This window comes from Leptonotus elevatus, chromosome 15 (genome assembly GCF_054856555.1).
Source record: "Leptonotus elevatus isolate MCC_2025b chromosome 15, RoL_Lele_1.0, whole genome shotgun sequence".
NCBI classification, from domain to species: domain Eukaryota; kingdom Metazoa; phylum Chordata; class Actinopteri; order Syngnathiformes; family Syngnathidae; genus Leptonotus; species Leptonotus elevatus.
This window is the reverse complement of record NC_141253.1, coordinates 5,481,457-5,505,521: the sequence shown is the minus strand read 5'-3', so window position 1 is coordinate 5,505,521 and position 24,065 is coordinate 5,481,457. Positions and strand designations below refer to the sequence as shown.

The following is a 24,065-nucleotide window of genomic DNA, read 5'->3' as shown; positions in this document are numbered from 1 at the left end:
AATAAGCGCATTACCGCCACCTACAGATCTACATTGATAGGCGGCCGGGACGTTTACAAAGTGCCAAATTTGCCAAATGGTTAAAATATAATACAAAATTCGGAATTTATTAGGAAAACAAACGCATTGAAAAAAAAATAATCATGAATGGAATTTACCTATTTGATTCCTTAGAGTTTAAAACAAAGAATAAAGATATGAATTGCGGGTGCAACCTTTGACAGTTTCTCCTTTAACTTTACAAAGGGAGAACATTTGGCAAAAATCAAGGGGCATAAATATCACCGTCCTGGGAGGGAGGCGGGCGGTGTTTAAAATATTGTCTTATGTTGTCATGTGTAAATATAAAACAATGGGCAAAAAAAGAAAAAAAATAGCCAGTTTTTAGAATTTGAAAGCACTAATATTGAGCGATTACATCAGCTAGACGATTAATCGGTCGAGCCTTAATTATTTTTCAAATATTTTTCCCAGAATGCTCAGGTTTGCAAAAATGGCAGACATTTTTTTAGCTCTGAAAAAGTTTATTAATTTGAAGGACTTAAATAAGTGCTAATAAGAAGTCAATCTGAAGCATTTATAACACCATGTCCTGCAGTGTTAGTTATTCATATCAAGAAAATCGGTTTATTATAACATGGCACACAAGTGTAAACATCGTCTCAGCTGATCCGCATCACTCGGCTCCTTCTGTGCTGACTAAGGCCACTGCTGACACGTAGTAAGCTCCTTCTCTCTGGTAGCTCTTGAGGGAGATGTAATTCTGGCTGCCCAGAATCTCCGCTGCACTCGACGAACTCAAGAGCGAGCCCACCAGCTCAAACTTAGCGTCTTTGGCCTCTTTGCTTTGACCGGTGGAACGATTCAGGATGAACTCCATGAAACCGGGCGTGCTCACCATTAACCTCTGACCCCACGGTTGAGCGGCGATGGCCTGGTAGACGACAGGAAAAAGAGTCAAGCCTCATCTATGCAAGATTTCACCTATTCGTGTTTTTGTGCTTTTGCTATAAAACCCCCACGATGACACAAGATTGTGCCAACGCCCAGGCTGATAGGAAAGTAGTAATTTGCGTCAAGAAAGTATTGCTGAAAACATCTGGATTGAGTGACAAAGAAAACGTTTGCAAGTTGAGGGAGAGTTTTTTTTTTTTAAAACCTTTACATTGGTTGAAAAAAAATCTTACAATTATTTGCACAGCTCCTTGTCTATAGGCACTTACTGTAAAGACCCGTAACGCGGCACAATGCAGCTCCGGGAAGGGCTGCGTGCTGATGTCGCGAAACATGTCAATGGGCTGCTTGGATAAAAGTCGGAACCAGGACTCGGTCAGCGCCAGCAGGTCTTCGGTCTGCTGCTCCGGCTTGAGGGGAGGGGGACAAAAACCTCGTCAAGGTCTTTTTAAAAAAAATTTTTACGTAAAACAAACATACCTGCAGAGTAAGGAGATGCGAAATGGCCTCCAGGCAGCGCACTCGGAGGTCTGTAGCACCGACATTCGCGAGCTGGCTCATCCTTAACATCACCGACTTAAATTTGTCACCTGTTATCATACAGAAGCGTCATATATGTGACCCAAATTTTTTTATTTATTTATTTTTTAAATCTTAGCACAAATGCAACCACGAATCAATCCCACCTGTTTTATGCAGCACTTGCTTCCCTTCCACAGTAGAGCCCAGCAGTCCCAACGTGTCCAAAGCCACGCCCACCATGGTTGGATCCGTGTCCGAGGCCATCTCAAACACTTTGTTCTGGAAGACCGGGTAGTATTCGCACACCGGCTGGGGCCCTTGCACGAAGGCCAGGACGCCGAAAAACTTCACGAGACCTGCAGAGAGCGTCCAGCAATCCCTCCGTAGCCAACATAAAGAATTCGCCAGGGAGTATTTTCTTACCCGGGACATACAATGAGGAGAAAGGATCCGTGTCTGCCGTTCTGATCATCCCGGCAATCTTGTTCATGACACCATGACCGTGTAAGTACTTTCGGCCATGCTGAGTTTGGGCAATTGTGGTCACCATCTCAATAGCCGTGGCCCTAGAGGTAATAGCAACCTCAGCTCAAGACAACTCAGATGACGTAGAGTTTAAATAAAGCACCTTAAAGGATTTAATGAATGACTTATTACCTGATTAAAACATCATCTCCGGTCAATTCGTCCAAGAGCTGAGGAATGATCCCGCTGCAGGCACAGGAAGCGAGGGCCCCTTCCCATTCTGACCCGATTTCCACAACCAGCTAGGAACAAAAAGAAAGTCAAAATAAAATATAACTTTTATACAGGAAGTTGGTATACTTGTATATACGATGGAGGGAAAATTATTTCATCCCCTGCTACAATTTTGTAAATTTTTTGGGACGAAACCACCGATGAGGGAGGGAAGGAATTAAATCATCTTTTTCTGCATAATACCTCATAGACTCGATATCGGATGATGTCGCTCGTGGTCATCACGTCCTTCAGAACGTTCACCAAGTCGCTGCAGATAAGTTTATCCAAGCCGGGTTGAGTGCGACCTAGCTTGGACAGGGACTGGATGGCCTACGGTAAATTAGTCTGTTAGAAAGAATCAACGCATGATATTGGAGGACAGACGTCAAAATGGCTGCTTACCTGTTTCGCCACCGACATGTCCTCCGCCGCAATGGATTGCATCACAGTTACAATGATGCTGCGACTGTTGAGGATTTCCACCGCAGCATCCGGTTGCTCTGCCATCCTACCCACCTAAACAAAAACATTGAACACATCTTGACACTTGAGATTTTTGAGATATTAAAGATTATTCACAGGTCAATCTGAGTTCACCCAGACCCCTGGATACTCCAAATTAAACTTAAAACTGAATACAAATTGGTTGTGCTATTAATATTATCATTGTGGACTGTCTGCAAGCCGTTTACCTGAGTCAAAGACAGTATCTTGACAGTGTCGTTGGGATGCGTCAGACCTGCTTGCAGCTCAGCTCTGTAGTTCTGGACCACCTGCAGTGGACTGCAGGCCATTAAGATGCGTTCGAGGATGTCCACGCACAGTTCGACCTGCTCCCTGTCAATGCAGCAGTTGTCAGGCGTTTCAATACTACTGCCAAATGTAGTGTTTTGATGTCAAACATTAGGGAGAGGACTACTACAGGCCATGTATAACATTGGAATATTTGAGGGCAGAATAGATGTCATAAGCAAAGCCATTTTGTTTGAGGCTGCACATGAACATTTCAAACTGTTCTCATGTGCTTAACATTCTTGGAAACGTAAATATTTTCCCATACAATAGTTTACAGAAACTCCGAGATACAACTTGCGTTGTATTATCTTATGACGACATTATCGAACCGTAAACCTCAAAAGCAGAACTTTATTCCTGGCTCATACATGATCACAATAGTGCGCTGAATGTCAGAAAACTGATAAATAAAGTGAAATGCGTGATCAAAACAATGACTGGGCAGAAATATATAGTCATACAAACCTTTCATTGGAGCTTAACAAAGAGAAGATCACTTCGAAGCGATGTCCGCTAACAAAGTCCTTCAAGTCGCTCACGGGTATAGATAAAAGCGCAGTCTTAAGACATTGAAGCTCTTCAATCGGATCTTCTATGTTAGAGATTTCTTCCAGCAAACTCTCGATGGAGGCGGCCATTGTGTTTTCTGTTTACATGTAGAGCAGCGACTCTTCTTCCATGCCGTTTTGTATTGGATGATGCACACGCCAACTAGCTACTATCGCCATCTGTTGATACAATTCGACATTGCACTAGTCTTCTTTCTGGTTCAATAAATTGGTTTACAATTTTTATTTTAAAGTTTTGAATTACAATAAAAAACGTTTTAATGCTATTTTTTTTTTAGCTTTATAACTGAAATTTAATTCCAGTGTGTGGCGGTGGGGCCTGTTCACTTTTAATATCACGATTTTTTTTTATTGCCAAAAAATGAATTTCTTACTTCTTTACAGATAAACCCCCAACAAATTATGTAAATTGTACTTGGTTATAGAATAAATAGTTTGTTTTTGTTTAAAAAAAAAAAGTTTGCTGTTGCATTTGTGTTTTAAAGAAGGTAGTTAAAATTGGTTAGGAAAAATAAGTTACTTCTAATGTATGCACAGGACCAGCTGTCCGTCCAGGGCCCACCGTTTTAGACTGTCCCAAAAATAGTAGGCGACAGTAATGAAGTATTCATGCCTCAGTGGCACGAATACTTAATCATTACTGAGGCATCTCTTCCCACATGTTACCACTTTTTGTAATCAAGTAGACTATCTGTACTTCTATATAAGTATAGAACGCGGTTATTATTAATTTTTTGTTGCCACTTCTGGTGAAATCACAGCGACCAAACTCTCGGCGAGGATGCGTTGCGCCTACGTGGCACACGACGGTCGGTTGCAGAAGTGTGATGAAGGCTGAGTGGGGAGGAGGACCAGACCGCTCGCTCCAGTCTCGTCAAATCGCGGTGCATTGTGGGGCGGAGGCGGCCTTTCCTTACAGTCTACACACTGCAAAGAGCAGTAGTCGGCTGCAAGCGTATCGTTTTAAGTAAATAACATCAACGCGGAGTAGCGTCTTGAGCAAGCATAGAAAGAGCCTCTAAAGTGTGTCGCAAAAAGGCTTTAGAATTGGTGTTAACCACCCGTTTGGTCGACAAACATGGGGCAGGAGGATCTCATGAGCACGGCCGAAGACGTGGCAGACCAGGCAAGTTGAATATTAGCACACGCCAGCTAGCTCTTGCCGCACGCTACTTTTTTTCCCCATTTAACTCGGGGAGAGAGAGAGAACAAATGACGCCCCGATTCTTAAATACTTCCTGACTAGCCTTTAGGTAAACGACTCGCTGTCTTGTCGATCTTAATTACTATGACAAACCAGTTATGTGACAATCCTCCCGCCGTGTCGCCCCATCTTCTTCAAATTGCACTTCCACTTCATTCGAGTGAGAAGTTGTCGTTTGTCGTGCAGCCAGGATGCAGACAGTGACAGTGTCGTCAGGCGGTCAGCCAGGTAATAGCCGGTATGAAGAGGTACGAATCCTAGCTTTTTACGCGTGTATAACATTAATGCCGCTGTACGCGATTAGGACATCGTCTGATTTATTTGAGAAGTTTTCAGCTTAGCATACGTGCTTGATTATTTACTTAGTTAGCCCCTCTTCCCGATCTACTTTTTATGCGATAAAACTACTCTCAAGTTAGGATAAATGTGTTTATGAGGTGCGATTATCATATTTCATGGCTTAAGATCAGGGCGGAAGTGAAAGTTGCAGTAGTGTTGACTAAACTCTGCTTATACTGCACTATTTTGCTCATTTTACATTGTCCAATATACAAAGTTACACTGAAGGGAATTAAAATAAGTGGCTACCTAACAGGGACTATTTGGTGGAAACATATTTGGATTGGCTCACATTTTGCCCATTCATACCTCACGCTGCAGACATGGAGGGACTTGTTGCAATTTGATTGGCTGGCAGGTTCTGGTTGTGTTGACGTGGATGTTGGAGTGGGCGTGGCTACATGCCTACGTCAGTGTACCAAAGTAGTGCGTAATGCTGCTTTTGAGTGAACTGCAAAAAACTTTTTGGTGTGTGTGAATTGAGTAAAATGAGTGGTCTTCATTTTATGGTAAACCCAGAAAGCTCTTTGACATCACTACACTGAAATGATGAATTTCATGACATCATCTCTTGGATTGTTTCTTGGGTTTTGACCAACCCCCCCCCCCCCCCCATTTTTGCAATTGCGATTTGATGAGCAATTCTTTTTTGAAGTCCATCTTTCCATATATGTTAACAATCACAAGCAGTAAATAAATCTGTATTACAATAAACAATAACAGATTTATTATAGGTTTCATTCATCTATCTATTTTCAACACGGTTTTTATGTTCTAGGCTTACGCCATCATGCAAATAAGCCATGAATTATTATGAGACCAATTTCTACTTCAATTGGAGTTTTTAACTTTACAGTCATTGTGAACTGCCTAACCAGAAATGTTAACTAAAAATTTAAAAATAAAATAAAAGAGTACCTCACCTAGTTACCAGATTTAATTTTTTTTTCATATTAGAGGGATGGTTTTCGGATAACAGAAGCTCATGTAACTGCTTGTGTGATTTAAAACAGAGTTATTTCATTGTATTTTTTAATGTAACAATAACAGTCTAATAATGACACTATTATCAGACCAGAACTTGCAAGGTAAAAATGTTTGAAATTGTATCCTAATTATCTCATTCACTGCCATTGACGTCAAAAATTCATTGGAACAATTTCTATTAGCTTAACATTTTTTTCCACTTCTGTTAACAAGAGTATGAAAACCTAGAATAAAAAATAATAATTATTAACAGGTATAAAATGTGTGATTAATAAAAAAAATTAATCGCCTGACGCGATTTAAAGATTATGAAAAAATCGGGGGGTCGGGCGATTAATTTTTTTTAATTGTAGTTAATCGCTTGACTTCACTAGTTAGCTCACAATTAATCACAAATTTGCTATCTGTTCTAAATGTACAATAAAAAATATAGATACTCTTGTTAATAAAAGTAGAAAAAATGTTAAACTAATAGAAATAGTTCAAATTAATTTTTGACGTCTATAGCCGTCAATGGCAGTGAATGAGTTAAACAATCTTATGCAATCTTATAAACCAATATTTAAATAAGATAACATTCCTTGTTCTATAACGTGTGCTGGTATGTTTAGGAACAATTTGATAACAAACAAACAAGGTTGAAAAATACATTTCAATTGAAAATGAATCAGTTAAAATAGGATGATTCATTCAAATCAAACAAAAGGAAAACGATTTTTAAATGTACTCTATTTTTTAATTTTATAAGGCTTCTGAGCGCTGTACTATGAGAAAATATGATGCCAAGATCGAGAATTATTTTTTTTTGTATATGATGAGAATTGGTGGGCTGATTGTTTTATTTATTTTCACACCGTTTTTAAAATTGTGTTGGCCTGTTTCAGATGCTCTGTATTTCCCCACCTTTTGTTTCTCAAGCCTAATGTGCAATTTGTCCAATTTTGATTGGCTGAAAGCAGGACCAACTTGTTGTGCTTCTTGTGGCTGACAAGCAATCTCCTATGATTGTTTTACTAATCGCAGTGGAGAATTCGTTAAGCCCAACCCACCAGGCCCAACCCAAAGCAGCAATCCTTTTTAGGATTCTCTTAAGCAGTGCAAGCTATTGTTATTATCACTTGCTCATCCTATCTCGTGTCATTCTTGTTTGTCATAGTTCCTGCGTGTGACGAAACAGTACCTGCCTCACCTGGCACGCCTGTGTCTCATTAGCACCTTCCTGGAGGACGGCATCCGCATGTGGTTCCAGTGGCATGACCAGCGGGACTACATCGAGGCCACGTGGAGCTGCGGCTACATCCTGGCGACATGCTTTGTGCTCATTAATCTATTAGGCCAGCTTGGTGAGTGGATGGCGGGATAATGAAAGAAGAGAAACGTAGTTTATTTGACCATTATTGCCGTTATTTCCAAAATGTGAGCGGAGTCTGTCACCACTGAGATTTTTTTTTTTTGTTCAATAAAGTGATAGAGTGTTGAGTTATAAACATGGACATGAAACAAATTAAACATGTATCTCAAATAACCAGTGTGTCCTCACAGGTGGCTGCATCCTCATCCTCAGTAGAAATTTTGTACAGCATGCCTGCTTTGGATTATTTGGCATCATAGCGCTACAGGTGAAAAATGCAACAGTAACTAATTCTAAATTTAAAAAAAATATTGTAAATTTTGAACAAAGTGTCTAATCGGAATTATCTTTTTGTGTCTCCCACCAGACTATTGCCTATAGCATTCTATGGGATATTAAATTTTTGATGAGGTAAGCACATATCTTGTGAATATTGTGGGGATTTTTTTGGGGGGAATACTTTTGAAAGTTGTTCTCTTGGTCTTGAAGAAATCTGGCCTTGGGTGGTGGTCTCCTGTTGCTGCTGGCCGAGTCTCGTTCAGAAGGGAAGAGCATGTTTGCCGGCGTGCCGTCCATGGGCGAAAGTTCGCCCAAACAGTACATGCAGCTTGGGGGCCGCATACTGCTGGTTCTCATGTTCATGTCTCTGGTCCATTTTGACACCAGCTTCTTCTCGGTGAGTTATCGCACAGCCAGTTAATTTGAATTGGAGATCTCTGCCTCGACTCAAGTAATATACCGTCATCATCACACTTAGTGAGCTTATAAACAAAATGTATCTTTTTAGGTGTAAGTCGGGCTGGGGGGAAGGGAAAAGTCGACCAAGTCGGATAGGTCCGCAGTGTTGGAATGGCGACTTTGATCAGATCTTTATTTATTTTGTTAGTGCACCATCTAGGGGCAGAGTGGCGTATGTTATTTTGTCTGCTTACAAACACTCACTGACTTAAGTGGGGTTTTATTCATGACAATACAGCACTTTGAGCTTCCCCAAAAGAGAGAAAAGGACATTCTGAACGTCCTAAAGAGCACTTGGCTGTAATTATTCCAAAAATATAACCTGCCACTCTGTTTTAGGTGTTTATCTTTTAACCACTAGATAGAGGTCATGCGCTAAGTTTGACCAGAAGAAGACAGGAACAGGAAGTTATTTACCTCATGTAGCTAACGAGCTCTGCCCTCGTTTACTCACGGAATAATGTTGAAGCATTGTTTGTAAATGACTTTTAAGACACGATTACATCTGTAATGTAGATATAATGATGTATGTGTGAACTAAATGGCAGTTCGTGTTTGTTTACCTTAAGTAGTAATTGCTAGCGCGCTATTGCTAATTGCGATTGCTATCCGTTTAAAATGGGCTAATACCCTTGTTTACTCATGGAATAACATTGAGGTATCGTCTGTAAGTTACTTGTAAGACATTATTACATGTGTAATGTAGATATACTCGTGTGTGTGAACCTGAAATGGTCATCGCTAGTGCGCTAATGCTAATTGCGATTGCTAACCGTTTCGCATAAGCTAATTTTGTTGGTGTTTAATAATGCATAAATATAGAAGATAATGGAAAGCAACCTCCAGTGAATGTTTTAAGTAACGTTTTGCTTGCTTTGCTTGTTTAAGTAAGTCAATAGCTGAGGGTAAGCTGCACAGAAATACATTTAAAGTAAAATTCATGAATAGTGAACGACAGATATGTGAGGGATCACTGTATTTGTTAGTCTTCCTAATGGATTGATCCTCTGGGTAAATTGTCGACCACCCCTTGGACCTTTGCTCTGATCTGCAGATCCTGCAAAACCTGGTGGGCACCGCCCTTATCATCCTGGTGGCCATCGGCTTCAAGACCAAGCTGGCGGCGCTGACGCTCGTCTTGTGGCTGCTGGCAATGAACGTCTACTTCAATGCCTTCTGGACCATTCCCGCCTACAAACCCATGCATGACTTCCTCAAGTATGACTTCTTCCAGACCACCTCTGTCATCGGGGGCCTGCTGCTGGTAGTGGCCCTTGGGCCCGGCGGCGTGTCCATGGACGAGAAAAAGAAGGAGTGGTAGTGAGAGGGGGTTAAAAAAAAAAGAAGAAAAAAAAGTGAATACACAGCACCACCTACCAGGACTCAGACACCCCACTTATCCCTCATGCTCTATCTGTTGGTTCACCTAGATACACAGGGTTTACTCTCTATGTTTTCAATTTTTATTTTTTTGGCCAAACTTAGATAGTGATCAACCTGTTTTGTACGTTTCTTTATGTCATGGTTCTCATTGGAACTCTTACAAAACTTGTATGCTTTTCAAAGACAGGAAGATGAAATAGGCCCATATATTTCAATTCAAAATTCTTCTTTGTCCTGTGAACACGTGAACACAAACCAGTTTTATCGGTCTTATCTCGGAGCGGAATTTCCCAAACTCATTGTTGAACCGAGAATTGAAATTTTGTTTCCTCTCGGAATTCCAAATGTATGAAAATGTTGTTTATGAATTAATGAGAAAAACAACTCAAATCAAAAATTCCTTCTGCCGAGAAATAGTGTGCCTGCTTGATGATCCATGAAATTTAATAGTACTTGACAATCGGGGTCCCATTAAAAATTAAAGTTTAGAAACCCCTGTTGCATGATGGACCTTCATACTTGGCAAAGGGGAGAAAAGTGCAGTAGTTGGCGTTGCCGACATGGATTATATCCATGGTGAGAATTGACAGTTCCTTTGGACTCTCCAGGTGTCACGTCCTGCCTTCCGTTTGACAAGCCATGTTCATCAACTGTAGGCCGGGGTGTGGGTAGGTCGTACATGATGCACAAAATGGTGGATCGACACGCTCCATTTGAAAATCACGTCACGGTTGTCCGAGCCAGGGTATCGCCATTGGGCGCCTTGCTTCTGTATGTCTAGTGAACTGTGTATGATGTTGGGGTGGGTGGGTGGGTAGGGAATTACAGATGGGATGCGATCCATGTTTCGTCAAATGCCATATTCTGAGATCTAGAAACGCAAAGAGGACTAAGCAGACTTTTTTTCACCGCTCTCTGCTTAGGGTTTTTTGCCTTAGTTCCAGGAAAATAAAATATTCTGTGTTTTGGTTTTTCAGAAGTTTATATTGTATTTTTGTTTTTTTTGTGTGTTTGTTTTCTTTTCAAATTTGAAGGTTCATGGCAGAAAATAAAATACTGAGTTGACTGTACTTTAAAACAAGCTCTTCAAATGTTTTTGAAATAATTGCAGATGTGTTCAAGTGAAAGATATGTAATTAAAATGAATTGAACCCCAAAACAAACAATTACTTCTACTTCAATTACTCTTCTAATAACATTTTCACAAGTCCATAAACATACAATATGATTTTGAGTTAAAAGATGAACTGGCCCTTTAAAAGTGAGTGGAGGCGTAAAGGAACCAAAGATGGCGGCCCTTTCACTTGAACGCCATCCTGTTTTTTATTTTATTTTTATTTTTTTTACAGTTTTTTTAACCAGCGTGGTTTTTTGTGCTTTATTTAACAAATTGGAATCAAAAGCCAAACATGGCAAACATTAAGCTTCTTTTTTTTTTGCGAGTTCAAGTGCAATGCAACGCGTGACGTAATCATAGGAGGACTAATAAGAGAGCAGCGACTTGAACCAGCACGTGACTACTGTTACTGCAGAAACTCACTCCTCGGTGACAAGCTGACACTGCAAGCTAGTCTGAGAACAGCATCTTTTTGCTGACTTTAACCCGTATTTTTTCGTAAGTATGGCCACATTTCAAGAAATTACACTTAACTTCAGATGGCGTTCTTTCGGCGACAAGAGCAGCTGCTTCAAATTCGACCATCGTGCATTTCGTGAAAGGCGACGTCACTACAAATCTTTTATTTAAAATGTGGATTGTAAATTTCTTTTTTTGTTGTTGGTGAGGTTTCCTTTCGTGCTACTAATGTAATACAGTGACACACGTGTTACCTGTTATAATACCCGACACGTGACAGTGTGAATGAGCAAAAAAGGCTCGATTTTCAAAAGAGGCATTTGCAGCTTCTGTAAAGTGTGGGACATTTTGTTTGTGTAATCCCATTTTTCATAACACGCCTTTATCAACGAATAGGTACCTTGTCCAGTGGGTTAATTGAACAGATGAACGAAGTAGTCATACCCGTTGATTATATTTAGTGATACAGAACAATTTTGTTTGTTTGCGTCGTTCATGTGGAACGTTTCACTTTGCATAGTCGCAGGTCACTTAAATTTTTGGGTTGTTGTTTTTTCCTCTGAAGGCCATGCTAAATTCATGAAAAAACTGAGGATGCAATGATCTAAAATGTTCATTTGTTTTGATAATTTGCTTGATAAATGCTATGTATTTAATTTTTAGGATAAAGTAAACGTCCACTTTCATTAGTAGATGGTATCCTCTATTACAGTTAAATTATGGTCCTCACACCCAAGTGTGTGTAGGTCATATCCAGCTAATTCATCTAAAATCAGACAATCATTTGTCAGATTTTCTTCAAAGTTTGAGGTATGGCTTAAAACATAGCATTTTTGTTGTTGTTGTTCTAAACGCCTTAATTTAGAGAGAGATCTGAACCTGAAGGTGTCTTCAATTCGTCGGAACATTGTTCTCTCTAATTATGAGGTTTAGAATGTAGAAAATGTTTTGTGTCAAAGGGAAAATTCCTGGACGATGACCCCATTTCATTTTGAAGGAGGCTCTTATGACCCCCCGGCGCATTCAAGTTACATATTGACTGTGTTCACTAACTAATGTCTTTTTTTCCGCCATCACAGCTTGCGGTAGCAACAAGACACCACCATGTCTCAAGGTGTTGTAGTTCTGGCCTACAGCGGCGGACTGGACACGTCCTGTATTCTGGTGTGGCTTAAGGAGCAGGGTTACGACATCATTGCTTATATGGTAAGATTTGAAGGAAGGGTTTGGTGTTAAGTGACAACGCATCATCATGTTCAAATGCTTACCATGTTATCTGCTAGTGCTACTATTTTTATATCATGAACAAAATATCTTCTTATGTCAGCTGCTTAAGTGACCACACATGTACAAAATGTTTCAAGTAACCTTTTATTAGTTTTTGTTATTTATATCACTACCAAGTACAAAATAGATGTATGGGGCCACTTTTCTTAGGTTGCTCTCTAGGATGAGTTCATTTAATTTGAGCCAATAAATCAACACACGCACAATAAGCAACTGGAGTCACGGATGTGTTGAACGGAAAGAACATTTATTTAAAAAAAGTAATACAAATAATATTTACAATCTCTGCCGGCTTAAATAATAACAAAATAATTCCTTTGTATACTTGTCGTGCTCTATTCAACCAGTTGATGCCGTTTTGCTCGAGAGGCTCAAACAGGGCTTAGGTGTCTCGTACTGCTCATTTGTTAGTGCGACAAAAGAATAAATAATGCCACTGCATCATTTTTCCCTGCGGAGGCCTTGCGTAATCAGCACATTTATCTGCTTTTCACTCTGAAAGTCAAAGCAGCAACTGCCTTTTGTTGTTCCCATTTGTCCATCTACAGTTGAACAGTTGTTCTTATAGCAAATGTGGCAAATGACTTAGTTAGCAGGATTATGCTGATCGGTCTGCGAAAGTGTAATTGTTTTCTGCTGCAGACGAAAATCAATGAAAAGGGAGAGCATTTGAATCACCGTGGTGTGTAAATTGCATTTCCCTTACTTTTGTAGGCCGACATTGGGCAAGATGATGACTTTGAGGCTGCTCGCAAAAAGGCAGAAAGCCTTGGTGCCAAAAAGGTATGTTATACGAACTCATTCACTCCCGTCCATTTTCGCTGAAGCGACCCCCTTCGCTCCCGGCTGTTTTACTGGATTTTGACTGATTTGGCAAGGGCCACAGAATATTGTGTTCTATTGCTATAAAAACATGAAACCTACCCCAAAAGAAAGATTAGAGTCTCTTCTTTCATCAGGAATAAAAGTATATTTCTATCTGTTTGCGTTTTGCAGAAGTTAGCATTAGAATATAGCTAAGTTTCATCATAATTCACAAAGCCGTTGAAAACGCTGGCAAAAAGAGCTTGTTGCAACATTGCCTTGGCTGATCTCTTATACTCTGCTGCCACCTGCTGACGTTTTTTTGTAATAACTACCATTGCTTTAAGTCACCTCTTCATGTCAGAAGCTGTGTCAAAGCCTTCTGCATGCTCTAGCATAAAAACAACAACATAAAAACCGTATAAATACCTTTTTGGGTTTCAAGGCCGTTAAAATATTTTCTAAACTGTGAACCTGATGAAGAAGCTGCTGTAAGTGAGGAAAGTATGACGAAAAAGGCAAAAACTCTTAACAGAATATTTGAAACGCAACCTCCTCACTGCAGGTTTACATCGAAGACCTTCGCACCCAATTCGTGGAGGACTTCATCTTGCCCGCCGTCCAGGCCAACGCCGTCTACGAGGACCGATACCTGCTGGGCACCTCGCTGGCTCGGCCCTGCATCGCCAGGCGCCAGATTGAGATTGCGCGGCGGGAGGGAGCCCAGTACGTGTCGCATGGTGCCACGGGAAAGGTGAGCGAGTTGTTTGCGTTTAGTTTAGCGCTGTTAGTTTTTTTTTTTTTTTAGATGACAGAAAATCCATCTTTGTCATGATTACACATCGCAACGAAATACAGAACAAATATGTTGTTAATCAGGCACAGGCGAAATGCTGTGGTTCAGCAGATTTAACAAGGTGGATTGATAGAATCGGTACTTCATTCATCTGAGGTTCCAAAATGACACGCACACACTATTGTGTGTTCTGTTTTTTTTTCTCCCTTCAGGGCAATGACCAGATCCGTTTTGAGCTTGCTTTCTACGCCCTCTATCCGGGGGTTAAGGTGAGTCAGTTCATGTGACGGGACCCGCAGAGAGCCTTGGACGGAGGCCCAAAAGGTTTACTCACCCACTTGTCTGTGTGCTTTGCAGATTATTGCACCCTGGAGGATCCCGGAATTCTACAACCGATTCCGAGGGAGAACTGACCTGATGGAATACGCACAGGTATGATGGTCAAGCAAAAAAACATTTGGGTTTGTCTGTTACCGCCGAGCATGTCATGGCCGCATGGCCTACTAGATTGTCATTGAGCAGTTTGTACACTAGATGGCAGTCAAGGCATGTGTGCCACCACTTGGCGGCATTGAGTACTAACCTTTCAGTAGTGTTTCTCAAACTTTTTTTTTTTTCTTAGAAAGTTGATTTTCCCAACCTTTATTGAGCCAATGTGCATATTTTACATATTTATTAAATCACCAAAAGTACTATGTAAAATGAAATAATGGTCTCAGTTCTATTAATCCCTTGTATAAATGGCAACAGGTGGACACGCAGTTTATTTGTACCTTCTGCTATCTTGTGGAAGAACATTTAATTGTTCTTCATGTCACTCTCAGTTGCGGGAATGGATAGATAGATGAACAAAATGAAGTATTTCTAAAAACAAAAACAAAAATTCTGACCAATTAAGGGAAATTCAATAATTCTTTCATGGGCCATTAGAGTGATTTGGAATTACTGGCTTGATAATATAAAAAAAAAAACTACTACAAACCACCCGTTCTTCACATATCCACACGGCCTGGTTACTATTTTAGCTAGATAGCTACTTTAAAAGTACTGAATAACACGAATCTCCTGTTTCCCTACATTGGTGGCCAACGTGCATCATCACCTGTGCATTTTCTGTCGAATTGTAGAAACACGGCATCCCCGTGCCTGTCACTCCACGGGCCCCCTGGAGCATGGATGCCAATCTTATGCATATCAGGTAGGCCAAGTTAAGCCACATAATGCAATACGTTCATCCATTCTTCTCAGTTATCAATCTTCTATCTTCACAGTTATGAGTCTGGCATCCTGGAAAATCCCAAGGTAAGCACCGTGATACACGAAATAATCCTAATGGCAAGTTGGCAACACAGCATTTTTTGCCAATACTTGGCAATTGGTATTCTCTTGAGAAACTGATTAAAGGAATCAAAGATAACTTTTTTCTTCTTTTTTTTTTACAGCAGATTGTAGGACTTCTCCATAGACATATGTACTTTAATAAGAATCTGTACTATTTATGTCTTTTATCTCTTACTGCACGGCAGAAATAATAAAACTTAGTAAAGTTTTTTCACTCAGGAATTCTAAGTACATTTTACAAGGAGAGTTTTGAGTACATTTCACCAGTTAATTTATTTATCTCCTCCTGTTTGCCACTATAGTGCATTACTGGTGTTCTAAAATGAGACCAATAACGGGTCTCTCGGAGATACTAGGATTCCACCTGACACCATCAATATACTAACACACAGCAGGACCGGCGTTGCTCATGTGGTAGAATGGCTGCCTCCCCAGCTGATGGTTGTGGGTCCGTTCCTCAACTCTTGAGTAGCTTTTATTTTTTAATAAACTGGTACAATGTACTCAAAACTCTCCTTTTAAAATGTACTTAGAATTTTTAAGTGAAAAACTTGGCTAGGGTTTTTTTTTCAAGTAAATATTACAATTTTTTTAATTTTTTTTATTATTATTATTATTATTATTATTACAGTGATGGTTGTTAGCCAATCCTTGCTTTGACATTTGTACAATTACCGACTGTTGGCACAATTGGAATGCGTTTTTTTTTTTTATTATTATTATTATTATTATTACAGTGATGGTTGTTAGCCAATCCTTGCTTTGACATTTGTGCAATTACCGACTGTTGGCACAATTGGAATGCGTTGTCCCCTTGGTTTGACCCTCAAAGTAGCGCCATAGGAATATTCGCGCCCACTCGAGTGCCTCCAGAGACAAACACAACTCTTCCACGGGGTCGCTGGTGAGCCACTGTGATTTTTGCCGGCGGTCAGAGGCGACGGCAGTACATACAGGTTGCCCTCTGCGACCCGCAAAGCTCCCATCTCACGGTGTCGGCAGTGTCTGTGTGCGTCTCTGGCTCACCCGGGGTCCCCGCCGGGCCCTGGGAAGAGCCGGGGACACACAGACACTGACTTGTCGTCAGTGACGCTTCGACTAATTCCCGATTTCATGGGAGCCGGGGGAGGGAGGGGAAGGGTTAGGGCATCGCGCCCAGCTGGGGCCTCCTGAGTTCCAGCCCCAACTCCTGGGCTGCTCATTGTTCCGGCGGTTTTGCGCCGCCGCAGGCTGCGACGTGGGAGGGGAGCCATTTCACCGTGACACCGTGACACCAAAATGTCACCAGTAACAGTAAAGTACAAAGACAGCGTGCCCAGACAGATGAGGACCCCCCCCCCCCCCCCACCCCGGCGCACCCACCCTCCTCCCGATGGACGGGGTGTCACAAGGCGGCGAAGGGTCCCTCACTGCTGGCGTTGCGGCGCACTGTAACTTAGACTTCTGTATCTCCTTCCCGTTCCCACCCCGCCGCTACCTCCTGCGAGCTTGAACTGTTGATAAGATAAATGTTTTGAAAAGGAATGCAAGGGGAAATCTCAAGAGCATCTTAATGTATGATCCAATCCAATCCAATCCACTTTATTTCTATAGCACATTTTATAATCATACACATCAAATCTAGTAAAACAACTATATAAAAAATAAATAAAAAAAAAGTCAATAAAATACAATAAGAAAAATAAAAAGTAAATACTTTAAAAAATAATAAATAAATGAACATGAAAATACTCCAAAGACCGCACATTTCACGCTGAACTAAAAGCCAAGAAATAAAAGTGGGCCTTAAGACGAGACTTAACACTCCACTGTGGAAGCAGTTTGAACGCGAAGAGGCAAATTGTTGATGACCGTTTTTGTGCCAGAGATTTCATTCTCGTCATATTTTTCATCACAAGATTTACACGTTAATGCAAGAAAATATTACAGGACTCTTGACTTTCCCACCTTGGCAGTACTTTCCACAAAAAAAAAAAAACTAAGCTGAGAGTTTAAAAACAAATCGGCAAAAATCTCCTAACATTGGCTGATTTGACCCTGAAGGTCATCTAAAGGGGATATCTCATCTCTGTATCAGCCGGTTTCTCCTCCAGTTACTGCCCTAAAGGCTGAGGAGCAAATCTGGCAACCCCCACTTCCACCTGTGGCACAAAATACTCCCACACTCCACTCTGCTTGTCAGTTAGATGAGGAAACGTCCCAATGGTCGATCATATGTTCTGCTGATAGATAAGAGCATAGCGCAGTTCGGGTTACTCTACAATTAAAACATAGAATCCTTCCTGATGGCATTTAACACAATGGCCTTGTTGACCCCCCCCCCCCCCCCCCCCCCACCACCAATCTTGTAGCATTAACTTGTGAGCCCGTCCAAAACTTTCCCTAATGTTCTACAAAGATGAATGCCTTTTTAAATGGCTCGTTTAAAAAAGGAAAAAAATCCAATTTCATTATCGCTGTTGGACGTCTCCTTGCCACACGAGCAGTCGGGGGAGGGGGGGGGGGGGGGGCCACCCTCAGGCTGCTCGTCCCAAGTCATTAAAACATCAACTCACTCTTAATTATAGTCTCTATCAAGTGAGCTTCCCCCCCCCCCCCCCCCCCCCCTCCTGACCCGCTTTGTTCTTTGTGATGGGGAAGTGGACGGACCACCGCTTGCGTTGACCAGAAGTAAAGAGGCGTGACGGCGGTGGGTGGCTCCGTTCACCTCGAGGAAGCGCAAACGTGTTTTTGGCCGCATGGCTAGTTGGAAAGATGGATGGGAGAGACAGAAGAGCGCCTGTAGGGGAAGGAAGTGGAAGCTTGTCGCTCTTAAGTGTGCGCGTGAATGTGTTCTTTGATGCAAAGAGGGTCAGTCAGCTTTTTTGGGTCCGTGCGCTCCACTTCCCTTCGGGCGTGTGCGGCCTGACCTGTAATACTTTAGACCAGTGATTACCAAACACTTGCCATGGCACTTTTAGTGTGAGATCATCAAGATGTGGCGCGGGAAATTATCCGGTTTTATTTCATTGGTTGGAAAAAATTGTTATTACTGCAAATAATGGATCTTTGCTCATCTATCGACTGTACGTCCAGCGACGTATTGCGACAGGCTGACTGTTGAATGCTCGTCCATTAGATGGCAGAATGCACGTTATCAATGAATGTCATGGCACAGACGCACTTGGTATGTCAATTTTAGACGCAATCATCATTATTTCATCATGCAGGATACATTCCAGACTTATTTGTGATAATTGCAATCAGCGATTTATAGAAAGCCCATTTATCATCATTATTATTATTATTATTATGTATACATAGCCTTAACCCTTCTGCATGTTTTAAACACATTTAAAGTAAAGATAGACCGATTTATTAACCGGGCATTTTGACAAATATTGGCATCGTCCTTTTTTTTCTTTTTTTTTTCCGACGGGCGATAAAAGAGAGCAATGGAAAATTGGGTTATTGGCTGCATCAACTCTGTTCTATTTTCTTTTTGTTTGAACGCCAAACAAGATATTCATGAACAGGAATGTCATTTAATGTTCAAAATAATTAATTTATTTGTTTATTGATTGTCTGAAATAAAAACTCTTAACATTCTAAAGGTATTTACAACAATTGTTGGAGTTTGCACTATGAAAAATTTTGACAGAAAAAAAATATTCCTACGGGCTTGAAATCTCATTTATCGGCCTCCTTAAGTACTCATGATCTGTACTGGCCCTGAGAAGCCCTATTGGTCAATCTCTAAACTTATTAAAACACACTTAAGTATTACTTTGTACCTGTTCTCACTTCTTCTTTTTTTTCTCCAAATAAGAGGTCATGTGGCCTTGCTTCAAAACGTTCATCACTGTAAAAATGAAAGTGAATTAAACATTGTACATTGAAAAAAAAAAAAAAAACAGCAGAACATTCAGGCATATATTTTCCTCTTTATGGGAAGTCGTCGGGGCACTAACAAACCGCAAAAAGACGGAGAAACGCTTTGTGTTATTTTTGTTTTTCACCATTAAGATTCCACCAGCATCCATTGGTCGCAGCCAAGAGTGAGGCACATGTAAGGAACTTCTAAAGTCCCATACTTTAGCACAAAGTGCAGTCCGACTCCCAAAGACAAGTCCTTAGGGAGCGAGCAGCAAATACAAAACATGTCTCCTGCACATTATGTGGATATTTTTGTCTCAGTTTGCCACATTTTTTTATTTTATTTTATTTTTTGCATTTTAAAGAGAAGCCAGAAGCACCGTGATTTAAGCGTCATTTCCGAGCCATTGCACCAAGGATGTTTTCACCGCGGCCCTCTCAACTCTCCCTTTGGTGAGCTCCCCCCCCCACCCCCCCCACCCACTTCTCCCTGCCGCCGCTGCCTCTTTAGGCCTTGTTGGCTTCGATTGAAAATCAATGAGGCAAGTAATATGTGGAAAGATAGAAATTTACTTGCTTTAAGTTCATGCGTCAGCCCTCTGCATGGCTCTATGGGCCGCGTTTAGCACAACAATATGGCCGAAGACAAGACTGCCAAAGGAGTTGCTCTGTGCGACATGATGGTGCGCTTCACGCACCATTTGCCACCAATACCCGACCCCCTCCGCCGCCCCACTCCCACCTTCTCTATCGCTACCTTTCCCCACCCCCTCCTCCTCCCCCCCTCTCTCTCAGGGCCACGGCTTTGGGGCAAGTCCACCTGCAGGGGGTTCCAATTGAAATGCATTGATCTTCAAACACTGCAAACAAGCCTATTCCCTCGCTTTTACCTTTTTTTTTTCTTTGTATCCAGCCACCTTAAAGTGTGCGCTACCATTTTGTTGCGGTACGCTCAAATTTGAATATTTAGGACTCTCAAGTCTCTGTAGAAATCGTTGTATTAAAATTGTTTTTTTGCTTCTTTTTTTTTTCCTTTTTTATTATTCATCCAGCAGCCTTCCTGGGTCAACATGTCATCATCATCATCGTTCTCTCTCTTTTTTTCTTTTAAATTAACTTTTTTTCTGACAAATGAATCACTATTTTGGAGGCCTAATCATGTCTTAAAACTCACCAATTTTTGTAAGTTCACGTGTTCATCACGTATGTAATTTTGGGAGTGAAAAAACAATGGCCCAAAACTCACTCGTACCCCTGGAAAGTTGGGGAAAAAGCTTGTGTGGACATGTTTAAGGGACCGTCGCCCATGCCCGTTGGCCAATTCCCGATCTCACACTTTTAACATATTCCAAGCAGAGAATTCGGACAAATTTAACATTTCTTGCCAATAACATAGCTAACCTCACTTGTCTAAACACGACATTCTGATTGATTGATTAATTCATTAATAATTAAATCTGATTCACTCATTTGCTCCCAAAAACGTATGTATACACTTTATTTTAAATGTTACCATGCTCCCAAAGACGTATTTATACGCTTTATTTATTTATTTATTTTAAATGCTAGCGCATACAGAAGGCTTTGATGCAGCCTCGGAAACTGAAAAAAAATGCTTGAAGCAATGTAGTTATTACAAAAACGGCCAGCAGGTGGCAGCAGAGTATAAGAGATCAACCAGGGCCATGTTGCAAAAAGCTCTTTCCCCCACAGTTTTAAACAGATTTGTGAATAATGATGAAACTTAGCTATATTCTAATGCTGATTGCTGCAAAACGGAAATGGATATATATATATATATATATATATAATTTTTTTTCCTTATGAAAGAAGACTCTTTTGGTAGGTGGCATGTTTTTTTTAGCAATAGAACAGAATATTCTGTGGGCCTTGCAAAATGTCTGCCAGTGAATGAGTTTAATAATACATTTGTGGAATATGAGTTATGCAGCTAAATCCAGCCATTTTTGTCCGTCTCAGGCGGCGGCCATTTTGCCCCTTGCTGTCGACTGAAGATGACATCTCAGTTGCTCTGGTTTCAGGCAACAACCAATCACAGCTCACCTGTTTTCTGAAGCCTAACGGTGATTTGTTGTTTCCCGAGACCTGAGCAACTGTGATGTCGTTTTCAGTCGACAGCAAGTGGCAAAAAGGCCGCCTTCTGATATGAATAAAAACTGCTGGATTGCACAAAAGGTCATGCCTGAAATTCAACATTAAGTCCACCATTTAATATTGCCGGAGAAAGCATGGCATCAATTCTTGATGATCATTGCAAAAATTTGCAAATGAGAGAGATCATTTATGCTTTCATTCAGATTGTTTTTTTTATAACATTGTGAGGTTTAATGGAAGGTTCTTATGAATTAAGCACCTACTGAGTCTAGTTTCAAACCCCCTAATTAAAAAATTTTTTTTAAACACTTTCATCTCTCACACCCCTTTAATCTCTCCGCTGTAAATAAAATCCAGCCCATCAATTCTATGCATCAAAAGGCTTTTTACGTTGGCCGTTCACCCGACTCCTGTTCACTCATTTGGCATCTTTTAGGCCACTGAGGCATAAAATTCCGGAGAGGTGACACGGGCACCTTCTCCGTCAATTTTGGTGTTGAGTTAAAAGGGAAAAAGCCTTTGCGCTGCTCGTTTTCACCTCACTGACGAATGCCGATTAGTTATTGTATGATGATTCCGTGTCTGGTAAAGCTTTCCATTTAAATGCACTCAGTAGTTATTTTGCATAGCAGCCCTACAATTTTCCGCCGCTCGGGAGGACACCGTCCCGTCCCGCGGCTGTGTAATTGTTGGCGGGACGCGCAAGCCACACGCTCGTTTACTTCCGACCGGGGCCGAGGCGACTTGGGGACGCAAACATCTGACAGCCGGGTTCGACTTCAGTGCATTTAGTTGCTGATGCCCATTTGGCATGAAGAAAGTGAAATAATAGGAAGGGACTCGTCAGGCAGAAAATTGACGATGGGGAGATGAAAAGTGGTGTCAACACAGGGATGCGAAATGCAGAGGAAAAACAAGTACATCATCTAAAGGTCCCTACTCTTCAAAATGTTGTTAAATGGTTACGTTCATCTTCACCAAATGCATCCAAGCATTATGGACATCGTGCACTGGGACACATAAATACTGTTAGTTGGAAGCATTATTTTATTTTATTAAGTAGTTGATGTAAATTCATACAAGGGAGAAAAAAAAAACAGCAAAAAGGCAACTGGGATAGACGCAAGCTCACCTGCGACCCTGATAAGAAAAAGTGCAAGGATGGATGGAGAGCCACACATACAATAATAAATGAAATATAGATTTTTTTTTCTCCCCCACCCCCCCGCTCACCCCACTCCTGACATTTTCTAGTAACTACTTTTCACGCCTCATCATCTCTTTTCTTCTGCTAGCCACGTGTCAATATCACACAAAAGTCTTCTTCTATGATGAGGTTGTTCATCAGTGGGAGTGAAAGTGTAACTTTTTTTCTTCTTTTTTTTTTTTATAATGTTCTTTTCCAGAACCACGCTCCAGCTGACCTCTATCAAATGACCAAGAACCCAGAAGACGCTCCCTCCTCCCCTGATGTACTGGAGCTGCAGTTCAAAAACGGTTTGTGTGTATTTCAACCTGCAGATAAACTCTTATAAGTGGTCCTTTAAAAAAAAAAAGTATATTTGCGTGCAGTGTGAATACTCTAACATGTCGTAATGTTACCGTTGCGTACAAAAATATTAAGTATTTATTTTAAGAATATAGCCTGTTTTACATTTTTGATACACACTACTACTACTAGCCTACAATACTGCAATATTTTAATATTAGTCATCGTGTTGGTAGTAGGTGAATGAATTTTTTATTTTTTTTGTGATAATAGATGTAAAACTTTGATGTATGCCATACTGGGAGCACACTAGAGGAACGGGTTGTCTGGATACATAAGATGATTTATCATCATATTGTCCTCAATACAACATGTTAGAGCCATTTAGCTGAATTGATTGGTCATCCATATCGGCCAGGGGTCTGCAACCATGTGGCTCTTTCATCCCTCCTGTGGCTCCCTGTGAAGTTCTTCTTCTTTTTTTATGTAGAATTTTTTTTGTTTGTTTTTAGATAAAATATTGTTCAAATGAATTAATGATGTACATAAAAAAAAAAAAAAAATTACATATTGTAAAAACGTCAGTCCAAATTTGGAAGTTGTCAGAAAAAGAGAGACAAACGAATAATTAAATATTCCAAAATGTCAGAGTCCAAATTTGGAAGTTGTCAGAAAAAGAGATGAAAGATAGATGAAAATGTTTTTGAAAAAATACATTAAAATGTCCAAAAAGTGACCATAACATATCAAAAAAGCAAAAGCAGAAAATTACCATGAAATTGCCAAAAATGTCCACAAAAAAAGGCAGAAAAGTAAGCAAACTATAAAATGTCCAAAAACAAAAGAAGAAATCCCAAAATTTACCATAAAATGTCCACAAAATTGCCACAAAAAAAGTCATTAAATTTATTTAAGTATAGCCAGGATTTTTTTTTTTTTAAGTAACCATAAAATGTCCAAAAACTATTACCATAAAATGTCCAAAAACTATTACCATTTTTGTGGACATTATTTATGTCCACAAAAATGCCAAAAATGTGAGAACATTTATCGTAAAAAAAGGCAGAAATGTTTTCCAACAAATAGCCATAAAATGCCCAAAAGGGAAGAAGAGAGGCAGAGAATGACCATATGTCCATAAAATTGCCCAAAAATGTCAGAAATTTGACAGAAAGGCAGAAAAGTAAAAAATGTTTTTGTTATTTCTTTGGCCTAAAAA

General features: G+C 40.5%; 3 protein-coding genes across 4 annotated transcripts in view; 2 read left to right on the top strand and 1 right to left on the bottom strand.

Moving 5' to 3' along the window:
• Positions 1-600: 600 nt before the first annotated feature.
• Positions 601-5,006, bottom strand: psmd5 (proteasome 26S subunit, non-ATPase 5). The gene is made up of 11 exons (XM_086097368.1): positions 4,879-5,006; positions 3,478-3,740; positions 2,910-3,054; positions 2,620-2,733; positions 2,419-2,547; positions 2,134-2,243; positions 1,900-2,042; positions 1,641-1,832; positions 1,435-1,544; positions 1,224-1,364; positions 601-934 (listed from the first exon to the last, which is right to left on the bottom strand). Exons 2-11 carry the CDS (start codon positions 3,648-3,650, stop codon positions 677-679), a joined length of 1,515 nt encoding a protein of 504 aa, XP_085953494.1. The 5' UTR covers positions 3,651-3,740; positions 4,879-5,006; the 3' UTR covers positions 601-676.
• Positions 4,431-9,824, top strand: surf4 (surfeit 4). Of its 2 annotated transcripts, none has more exons than XM_086097371.1 (6): positions 4,431-4,707; positions 7,268-7,454; positions 7,654-7,730; positions 7,830-7,873; positions 7,952-8,138; positions 9,255-9,824. In XM_086097371.1, the coding sequence occupies exons 1-6, from the start codon at positions 4,660-4,662 to the stop codon at positions 9,519-9,521; spliced, it is 810 nt and encodes a 269-aa protein (XP_085953497.1). In that variant the 5' UTR covers positions 4,431-4,659; the 3' UTR covers positions 9,522-9,824. The 2 variants fall into 2 exon arrangements, with proteins under 2 accessions (XP_085953497.1, XP_085953496.1); XM_086097370.1 differs by lacking the exon at positions 4,431-4,707 and adding an exon at positions 4,785-5,033.
• Positions 9,825-10,906: 1,082 nt separating this feature from the next.
• ass1 (argininosuccinate synthase 1) overlaps positions 10,907-24,065 on the top strand; it is a 28,386-nt gene continuing 15,227 nt past the window's right edge. Inside the window, exons 1-9 of the mRNA XM_086097628.1 lie at positions 10,907-11,198; positions 12,239-12,365; positions 13,161-13,229; positions 13,816-14,004; positions 14,259-14,315; positions 14,404-14,478; positions 15,174-15,244; positions 15,318-15,348; positions 22,764-22,854. Of these exons, the coding sequence (XP_085953754.1) occupies positions 12,264-12,365; positions 13,161-13,229; positions 13,816-14,004; positions 14,259-14,315; positions 14,404-14,478; positions 15,174-15,244; positions 15,318-15,348; positions 22,764-22,854 (685 nt within the window). The 5' untranslated portion in view covers positions 10,907-11,198; positions 12,239-12,263. The remainder of the gene's footprint in view (positions 11,199-12,238; positions 12,366-13,160; positions 13,230-13,815; positions 14,005-14,258; positions 14,316-14,403; positions 14,479-15,173; positions 15,245-15,317; positions 15,349-22,763; positions 22,855-24,065) is intronic.

Coding starts and splice junctions, on each gene's coding strand:
- psmd5 (XM_086097368.1), bottom strand. CDS start 3,650: ATGGCCGCCTCCATCGAGAGTTTGCTGGAAGAAATCTCTAACATAGAA. Junction 2,548..2,619: donor ACATGTCGGTGGCGAAACAG/GTAAGCAGCCAT, acceptor AATTTACCGTAG/GCCATCCAGTCCCTGTCCAA. Junction 1,833..1,899: donor CTCCTCATTGTATGTCCCGG/GTAAGAAAATAC, acceptor CGCTCTCTGCAG/GTCTCGTGAAGTTTTTCGGC.
- surf4 (XM_086097370.1), top strand. CDS start 4,977: ATGCAGACAGTGACAGTGTCGTCAGGCGGTCAGCCAGGTAATAGCCGG. Junction 5,034..7,267: donor GTAATAGCCGGTATGAAGAG/GTACGAATCCTA, acceptor TGTTTGTCATAG/TTCCTGCGTGTGACGAAACA. Junction 7,455..7,653: donor TAATCTATTAGGCCAGCTTG/GTGAGTGGATGG, acceptor GTGTCCTCACAG/GTGGCTGCATCCTCATCCTC.